Raw genomic sequence first — 9,309 nt, forward strand, 5'->3', positions numbered from 1 at the left:
CAACAACCTACAAGGAAAAGCTATAAACAACAATCTAACTTCCTCCCAAATGATGGTAAAATTTTGCCTTAGTTTTTGTTGAGTCAAAAAGCTTTTTTATCGTTCTTTCGAAAAATTTACTTTAAGTTCAAGGTCAGTTTGTAAGTCTGAGAAGGTTTCCTATAAGTAAACGTTTACTTCAAAAAGACTTCAGTTTTTGACTTACTGCTTTGAAGGGATCCATAATCCACTTCGTGACATTTAATCATAAAATGTAATTAAACCGTTTATCAATGTCACCTTTAAACTGTTTCAGATGAGATGAAAGCACTTCTACATCACCTTCACTTATTTAAAGTTTTCAGTTTTCCAAACTTGCAAACTGATTATTTTTGAAATTTTTTCCATACAGTTCAAGTTGGTTTCTAAAACTGGTTATCTTACTTATGACTTTCACAAGGTTCAAGTTTTTACCTTGTAAATTTTTGTTCAGATGATAGAACTTACCATATAAGTCTAACATATAAGCATTTTCATTTCTTTTATTTTTCTTTTAACAAGATTGTCTGCCAATACCTTATCCTTTTAAGAAAATAATCAATAACTAAATTAAAAACAGCCAAAAACTTTTCTAGACAGTTTCCTTTATATAACCATATCACTTCTTTAAGAATTATCAAACATAAATAAGAAAAATGTGAATACATGATAATCAAAAGCTACTTTTTTTAAATTTAGTAGTGCAAGCTCAAAAACAAAACTTACAAAATTTATCTTAATTTATTACAACTTTTTTATTCTATTGCAAAATTGACTTTAATATAGTTTTTTTTATCTAAACAAGTGACTTTTCAAGAAAAAATTGGAAATATCATAGGGTGATAGTTTATAATCGATAACATAGATTTTTACAAAGCAGTTATGGTCATAAATGGCATTTATGTCAGGTTATGAAATGGTGAGAGGATTACCACTCGTCTATGACCTATGTAATTGTTAAATGAGAAAAGATATGAATAAAAATATGTAAATTACTTGAAAAGAGGAGTCCTAAACTTTTTGATTTTTCTAGAAATTTCACGTAAACGAAATGGACTTATTTTGTTTAAGTTTTACCTCAGGGTCAAATATTTGAGAGCAGGCTAAAATAAGTAAAAAAGCAAGCTAAAAAGTGAAAACTAAATGTCTGCAAAAAATTTTAAAATCGCCCCCTTTTCGCCCCCTTACTAGTTTTCGCCCACCCTTTCGCCCCTTTACTATTTATCGCCCCCCGACATACCAAAATCGCCCCCAGGGGGGCGATATCGCCCACTTTGGGAAACCCTGACTTAGATGGTAAATCTAAAAACTACTATCTTGCTCACAACAATTAATACGCTTTTAAAAGGTTAAGAGATTAATAAACTTCTAGAAATTACAGTTTTTGTAAAGTAATGCTAAGTTTTTGTATAGAAATTAGATACCCAGTTCTTTTAAAATTATTTTAATCAAGTCAAGATAGGTATTTTTTTAATAAGTTTATTTACTAATCAAATACACAAACTTAAGCTAGTTTTAGTTTTAAAAAAATTCTTCAAAAATTTAACTTAAAAAAGAGTTGCAGTTATAAAAATTTCACACAAAAAGATTTAAAAAGTTGTAATAAAAGTTGATTACAAAGATAGTGAAACTCTTTCCATTTTTCAATGCAAAAACAAGTTTCGAATAACAAAAGTAAGAAAAATAAAGCTTAATTATTAGCTAGGCTTTTTAAAAGCAAAGAAAAAGTATTTTTGTTTGGCATATGCAAAAACATCCATTAAAAAACTACGAATCGTTCTTTGTAAAGCCCCTGCAAACAATCTAAAAATTTAATCTAATCTAAAAGAATCAAACATTTTTAACCGAAACTTTACGTAACCGGTGTAAAATTTTAAAAACCAAAATTTTACAGTAGATAAATAAACACCTTTGAAAAAAAAGTTACAAACAGAAATTGTTTTTTTTTACAAAATTAAAAGACTTCATAAAAATATATACTGCATGCAAGAAATCAATTAGTGAAAAAAATAAACTACCTATTGTTCTACCACTGAAATTTTTTCAACCTAGATTGAACAACATGAAAGATAAATAAAAATACCCTATCATGAAAGCTAGATATTCAAGTACTTCTAGTTCCGAATCTTTAGAACGCAAAAGTTCCGGTTCAAAAATATTGATTCCAAGCTCCTCACCATGTGATAAGTACGCCAGACCGCACAGCAGAGTCGGAGTTATTCTTTCGCAAAACCGAAGAACTTCAATAGACATGTCTCGCACAAGGCTTCCCGAAATGTCAGCAGTTGTTTCACCCTCAAGTTCTGAAGGCATGCGAAACTCGAGATCCTCGTGTTTTCGCCGCTCTCGAAGCATGAGTCTTATTCAAGAGATTCCCATCATGCTTAAAAACAAGTGCATTGTTTCTAGAAAATGTAGAAACTCTAGAGGGTCTATAAGCTCCGGTCGTCAAGCGCCTTCTTTTGCATATAAACGTAAAAGATATTTCAAGTCAGCGAATGTAAGCCCAACATTAGTTTTTGTAATTTTTTAAGCACTAAAATGATTATAAAAGCTATTTTAAACTAACGCTTTAGGTAATTGAGAAACTAAAACTATTTACGAATTATTGTTGTAATTTTTGTGTTTAGATATGAACTTGATACCATAAGTTTATAAATTTAGGACACTACTTTACAAAAAACTATTTTTGTTTTTATTTGTGCGTTTTTGATTTTTTTAAAAATTAGCTTTTGTGCTACATACAAACAATAGTTGTTTTACTACATAGTGCATTATAAGATAATACTTCTACGATGTTCATAAAAATCATATATTAGAAAAAAATTATAGCATAGCTTACAAACTATTTATTCCTTAACGCAAGTTTACATAAAATTGGTACGTTTTTAGAAATACATAAGTACTTTTCAAAAGAATTGTAGCATCCTAGGATGTACTTTTATACAGTTTGAACTTTTAGTGTGCATACTTGTCATGAACGAAAGCTACTTTTTTAACTTATTTATTTAATTTAATCTGAATTACTTTTAGCTTTGATACATGTATTTAGCTATGATTTTTTTTTCAATAATTTGATTAAACAGTTTAGTTTTAGTTTTGTAATATTAAGTTTTTTATTATATAATAAACTTTAATTTTGACAACACTTTTTGCTGGTTTATTATACAGAACTTATTTAATGAAAAATGTTTGTTTAAGTAGGATTGGCTTTTGTAATACATGTTTGCTTTTAAATAAACACATAATCTCAATTCTTTTATCAACATATTTAAAACAATAAAAATCGTTTTGAAAAATTTTAAGCAGTGTATTTAAAAAAAAAAAAAACTTAACATGAATGATTATTTGACAACGCTTGATGTTCTTTTACCAGATCAAGATTAATCAATCAACATTTAATTTTTTTCTTAACCAATTAAAGTCTAGTTCTATTGATATAAATTACACAGTAGAACTAATAAGACATTTTTAAAGCACGATAAAGACCTAGTTAGTTTTAGATTCGCCCAGTTTTTTATTTATTTTTACTTTAGTAAACTCTGGGTAACTAAATCTTTGCATTAATTATAATGCAAGGTTTCATAAAAATTGACTCTATCGTTTCTTGTGGGTGAATTTGACTGCTAGGGGCAGTAATTGGTAAGGGGAAAAATTTAGATAGATAATAAACTAGTAAAAATTCAATATCTGATTATTTCTAAATATCTGTCAAGTTAGCGATTATGCAATTAAATTAAGAAAACACTAATGTAGTGTAATTTTAAGTAATGTTCATATAATATATAGTATTATTTAAAGGACTTTAAAAGTTAATTTGTAATTGTTTTCAATTAAAACCGCTATTTTTACTCTAAAAATTTCTATATTTTTTTTGAACCAACTTCTACTTTTAAGCCGGGTGAAAGATTACGGAGGATAATAAAATGCATTTTGATGATAGTCGAAGTTTGCATGCAGCTAAAAAGGTATTTTGTGCATTTAATTTTGTATAAAGTATTCAAAGTTGTACCATTACAAATAACAACTTAACTAATTTGTTCAGATATGTTCAAGCAAAAAAGAAAGAAGAAAAAGAAGAAAAACTAAGCTTAGTTGAAATGCAGTTAAAACTTCAAGCTGACATAAATAAAACTCTGCCATTCAATCCTCATCTATACAAAGCTTCGAACGTTGTAAGAGCATGTTGTTTAATCATAGTACTTCTTTGATTTTGTATTGTTTCTAACTGCCCTTAAGTAAAACTAAATAATAATATCTTTAATATGCATATGTATGTGTTCTGTTTAAGTGGCTCAGGTTTCGATGCCTGAGTCCAACATTGCACAATAAACAATATAATAATATAACAGTATAAACCTTTGTATAATGTAAAGTAATAGTGAAAACTTGAATATTTTAACAAGACTTTATAAGTTTGTCTTTGTTTGATTGTACTTTTTATTTGCCTGAAGAATATTTCTAATTTATAAACTTTAAACAAAAGTCTTTTAGATAATCTCAGTTGATAGCTTAAATCATTTGTCACTTAAACTCTTAAAATTACAGAATGCCTTAAACTTTGTTTTCTCTTTTTTTTTATAGATAAATAAAGGAAGCAGTAAACTCAAAAAACTTCTTGCAATCAACCCCGAAGCTAGAACTAGAAGTCATATAAAATCTGTGAGTCTTTTGAAAAATTTTTGAATTCTACTGCAAGCCTATTGTCAAAAGTTTTATCTATAAAAAGTTTTCGTATGTTTTTATTAAGATATCTTTTAAACATATCTTTAAACGCCCTACTCGTAAAATATATGAAAAACAAAACTAGAAACTCTAATACATACAGATACACGCTTTAGTTCGTAATAAAGCAGCTTTTTCCAAGCATCCAATTCATATACGAATGAGGTTATGCCAGGTAATGATTTATCAAGCTTACGAGCCTCGCCGTGTCATCATAAAGCAAGGTTTGTTTAGTTTTGTAACAAAAGTGTTCTTATGTTAGATATAATATATCGCAAAATTATATTTATTTTCATGTCTGTTGTTACCGAAGAGTTGTTAATGTAAGCTTAAATCACGTCAAGGCAGTTAATGTTTTCGATTTGAAAACATAATTCTGATTGATTTATCCACTAATGATAGTACTTTTCTTAAAAAAGATTTCGAAGCTCCTTTGAAATTTAACTATTTATTCAAAATTTGAAATCGTTACTAAAATATTTACTTATTTTGAGTTTTTTTTTTATCGATTTTTCTAAAAAGCATGCAAACATTTTATAAATTTAGGTAGAGTTCGATAGATAAAAGTTCTATCATGACACTATAAACTATAGCTTGACGACGCAAAAGCTAAACAAAGGTATTAGAATAATGGTTTTTAAAAACAGTTAAAACTTTTAGGCCACCCGCCAACAGCGTTTTATATTATTTTGTCGGGAACATGCTTGATCAATGTGAAGACTGTTGATGAAGGTGGGGAAAAAGTTATTACTATAAATGAAATAAAAGAAGGAGAAGTTTTTGGTGAAGTTAGTAAGTTGTAAATTTAAAACCATTATCAGACAACTTTGGAAAAAGCCATTTACTTACTAATTTAGCATTCAAATAAAAACTACTTATTAAAGAACAATGTTTTATGTATCTTTTTTTAGTTTTCTTTTAAGTTATTACTTTAAAAGTTTAATACTGTTAAATAGGCTTTAAGTTTTAAAAGTAAATTTTCATTATAAAAATATATGATAACGTTATAAACCTAATAAGTGTTGTTCAAAAGTCTTTCTAAGCTTGTATTTGGTTCATACAAAAGTGCATTTATTATGAAATGTTTTGGTTTATCATTTTAAAATGAAGAACTGAATTAAGTTAAAAATAAAACTTATGAAATTAACAGGAACATCGTTAGTACTTTAGCCCTGTACCTGTTACTATCTTTATAAAACTTGTATCAAATAGTTTAAAATTAAAAGTAATTTTTTAATATAACTGTTTTAAACAAGAAAACTAATGTTGAAAAGTGATGCTCATTAGGTAGCTCTTCTAAACAACACGGCTCGGACTGCATCTGTAGTTTGCAAAGACAACTGTGAGCTGCTAGTCATCTACCAGCAGGACTTTGACAAAACTGTCAGAGGTCCCATATACAAACAACGAGAAGAAATAATTGATTTCTGTCGTAACATGCACATACTAAAGTAAACATGTTGTTTTATCCTTTAGTTTAGTAATGATTGATATCAATTGAATGCTAAATTGTATTGAAAACTTTTATATGGTTTTATTACTGGTAGCTTGGTTTAAAAATTTAGTTTTCAGAATTCTTTTCAGGAGTTTTTCTTAGCTTTCTTAATATTCTTAAATAATGTAGTTTTAAATACTTTTTTAGAAGCTGGCCTGTTGACATGTTGTTAAATGCATCTTATGCAAACTTTCAGTATCAATACTTCCGTAAAGGCACCATAGTTGTCAAAAAAGGACTTGATTGCAATTTTGTCGTCTTTATCAAATCTGGAGAAGTTAGTTTAAAAAGTTTTTTTTTATAACTTTTAAACGTTTGAAATCGTTCACAGCAATCAGGTATAATTACATTTTAAAAATTTCAGTGCAAGCTAATTTCTGTCATGGATCATGGTGAAACAGATGACCTTCAAAATACTCTTCTTGAAAATCTGCACAAAATGCACGACATTAACTCAAAGCGGACTACACACTTTAATAATAATAGATCAAGGAAGAGTTTCAGATTAAGTTCGAGTTTTCGTATATTTTTGTATTATATAGATCTAATGATTACTCTATAAAAAAGTTACAACGTAAAGTTTTATTAAATGTTGTAAAACCTTATTTAAAACATTTTTAAAGCGTTTCTATAGTTTCTAAATGACTTTTAATTTAAAGATAGTCTAAAGTACTAAATTAATGTTTTCTTTAGAAAATTTGTTAATTTTTCCTGTAAAAATTTAACGTTTGAACAAACAAAAACCAGGTACAATTGCTGAAGGTCAAAGTCCCTTTCCACAGCTAGGAAGAATTAAGTATTCTCGGATAAAACCTTCAAATTTAAACACCCCCAGATCTACTACAGCAAGACCACAGTTTTTACCAAGAGCGACTTTTACTAAGCCTAATGGAGCAATTAGAAAAGTTTGAATTTTATCAAAATATCATATTAGTTTCAGATAAACAAGTGGTTAGTTTAACATGCAACAAATACTGACAAACGAAACTGTTTCAGAGCACCTTTCAAGTGGGGTCTAAAATCAAGTATGGCCGAAGTAACTTACAGGCAATTTCAGAAATAAAAGCCATGAGGAATACCAAAAGAATATCGATTGATAAAATGCCAACTACAGACTTTAGCCCTTCTGCAAGGTTTAATTTAAGAAAAAGTTATTAAAAAAATAAGCTGGACTTTCGTTTTATAGTTTACTACAAAGTTAACAAAACTTACTCTAAAAAGTTTGTTTAAAAACTTGATGAAATTTATATTTGTCCTTAAATTTTATTCTTGTTGCAAATAACACAAGTTTTCATCAACAAGGTATCTCCGGAACACAGCGCCAAGAGAGTCAGTAATTCAAGACACACCGTATGCCATCAAAAAAAGAGAAAAAGATCCGTATTTGAAAACATTTACTAAAGAAAAAGAAAGTGATAAAGCTAAGATAACAAAAAAATTAAAAATGCCAGTTTTGCTTGAAAACAAAACAGTGGAAACAAAAGAATCCAAAAAGCCAAAGTTTGTCCAAATAGCTGATTTAAAGCCTGGATCTGTGTTTGTAAGCAGCATTTATACTTTAACTAAATAGCCTAAATTGATTTTTTTTTTAATAAATTTGCTTTAATTTTTGAATTTCTAAAAACTATTCCTAATTTCAGTCCATTTCAAAGTTTTTATAAAAAAGCTTTTGTTAACCAAAGATGAGCTTTATTTGAAAGAAAAAATGACATTCAAAAATTATTACAAAGGAAAATACATTTATTACACTATTATAATCGGATTAGTAAGATTTTTGAGTAAACTCAGCCGCTTCAGCGCTCAATTGTGTGTCAAACAACGTTTTACAATACTAAACTAACAAGTATTTGAAGTTAGAATGAGCAAAAAACTTTTATCTGTAACTCTTAAAACAAGTTTTTAATGTTTTTTTGTTTGCATAGAAATACACACTATCTGAAAAGATTGATGTTTAAAACTTTTCTACTTCAACTAGGGCCTCGAAGAATTGATGAAACGAACTAAGTTAAACCTCACTCTTTTAAGCGAAGGATCGGAAGTCGTTTTTTTGTCAAGAAAGCTTTTGTTGAGACATGCCGACGGAGAGACGATGAGACGCATCAACTCTGTGATTGGTCGCTATCCCACCGAAGAGTTCATTCGCGCGCAACTGGACTTTTACGGAGATTGGAACAAGTTTCGAAAAAGCGTCGTCAACGATATTTTGCAGCGCAAAGAAGAAAAAACAAAAAACAACAACTGCGCATTTAAAGTTTTATAGAGTTTATGATTTAAGAACAACATCTTTAAAAGTAATAACAAATATTAAATTTTCGAACCAATTTTAATTATTCTAACACAAGTCAAACCAATTTCTACACATCATTTTGTATGATCGTACTAATTTAAATTTTTTTTTTTTTCTTTTTTTTAAAGTACAACAATCAAACTGTGGCATGTATTTTTTTTACTTTGCTTGATTTCTTTTATTTTTGCTTATTTTGAATATAAATTCTTATCAGATATTCTTCAATATTTTAAATCTTATTAGAAAACAATTCATGCTACTAAAAGCTTAGTTAGCAATTAGTTTACGATAGTTAAAAATTCTAACGTATCTAAGTAAAGTTTACAAAATAAGTTACATTTCATTATAAGTTTTAAAATACTTAACCGCTGCCTTTTTATCTGTTTTTTTGATAAACTGTAAATTCTAAATCATTGAATACCATTTTTAAAATATTTTGCAATAAATTTAAGTTTTTGTAACTAAATTACGAGTATTTTTTTTATAGTTACGTTCTAAGTTTAGCTAAAATAATAAAGTTAATTTAAAATATATTACTAATTGATTAATTTTATATTGAATATCAAAATCTAGCAGACAAGTAAAAAAATAATAATGGCGATTACTACTGCAGTTAAGATACAAAAAATAAATTAACGATGGTTTAAAAATCTACCAGTTTATTGCAACATTTTGTTCAAATTAATTTCGGACAGCCGTCCTACTTCAGTGAACTTTAAAACTAGTAGAACTAAACACATTCATGCAACAAAAAAATTAATAAAAGTTAAAAAATATATTATGA

At 27.8% G+C, this 9,309-nt stretch overlaps 1 protein-coding gene across 1 annotated transcript; it reads left to right on the top strand.

Moving 5' to 3' along the window:
• Positions 1-2,030: 2,030 nt before the first annotated feature.
• Positions 2,031-8,795, top strand: LOC145840669 (uncharacterized). The gene is made up of 13 exons (XM_082947991.1): positions 2,031-2,518; positions 3,916-3,986; positions 4,064-4,193; positions 4,603-4,680; positions 4,847-4,967; positions 5,404-5,531; positions 6,031-6,194; positions 6,386-6,515; positions 6,603-6,747; positions 6,986-7,143; positions 7,235-7,371; positions 7,541-7,778; positions 8,214-8,795. The coding sequence occupies exons 1-13, from the start codon at positions 2,108-2,110 to the stop codon at positions 8,496-8,498; spliced, it is 2,196 nt and encodes a 731-aa protein (XP_082804117.1). The 5' UTR covers positions 2,031-2,107; the 3' UTR covers positions 8,499-8,795.
• Positions 8,796-9,309: the final 514 nt, after the last annotated feature.

Source organism: Thalia democratica, chromosome 7, assembly GCF_965202585.1.
Source record: "Thalia democratica chromosome 7, ktThaDemo2.hap1.1, whole genome shotgun sequence".
Classification (NCBI taxonomy): Eukaryota; Metazoa; Chordata; class Thaliacea; order Salpida; family Salpidae; genus Thalia; species Thalia democratica.

Excerpts from the sequence above, each read along its gene's own strand:
- LOC145840669 (XM_082947991.1), top strand. The coding sequence starts at position 2,108 with ATGAAAGCTAGATATTCAAGTACTTCTAGTTCCGAATCTTTAGAACGC. Across the intron at positions 4,681-4,846 it reads CTAGAAGTCATATAAAATCT|ATACACGCTTTAGTTCGTAA; the intron begins GTGAGTCTTTTG and ends TAATACATACAG. Across the intron at positions 5,532-6,030 it reads AAGGAGAAGTTTTTGGTGAA|GTAGCTCTTCTAAACAACAC; the intron begins GTTAGTAAGTTG and ends GATGCTCATTAG.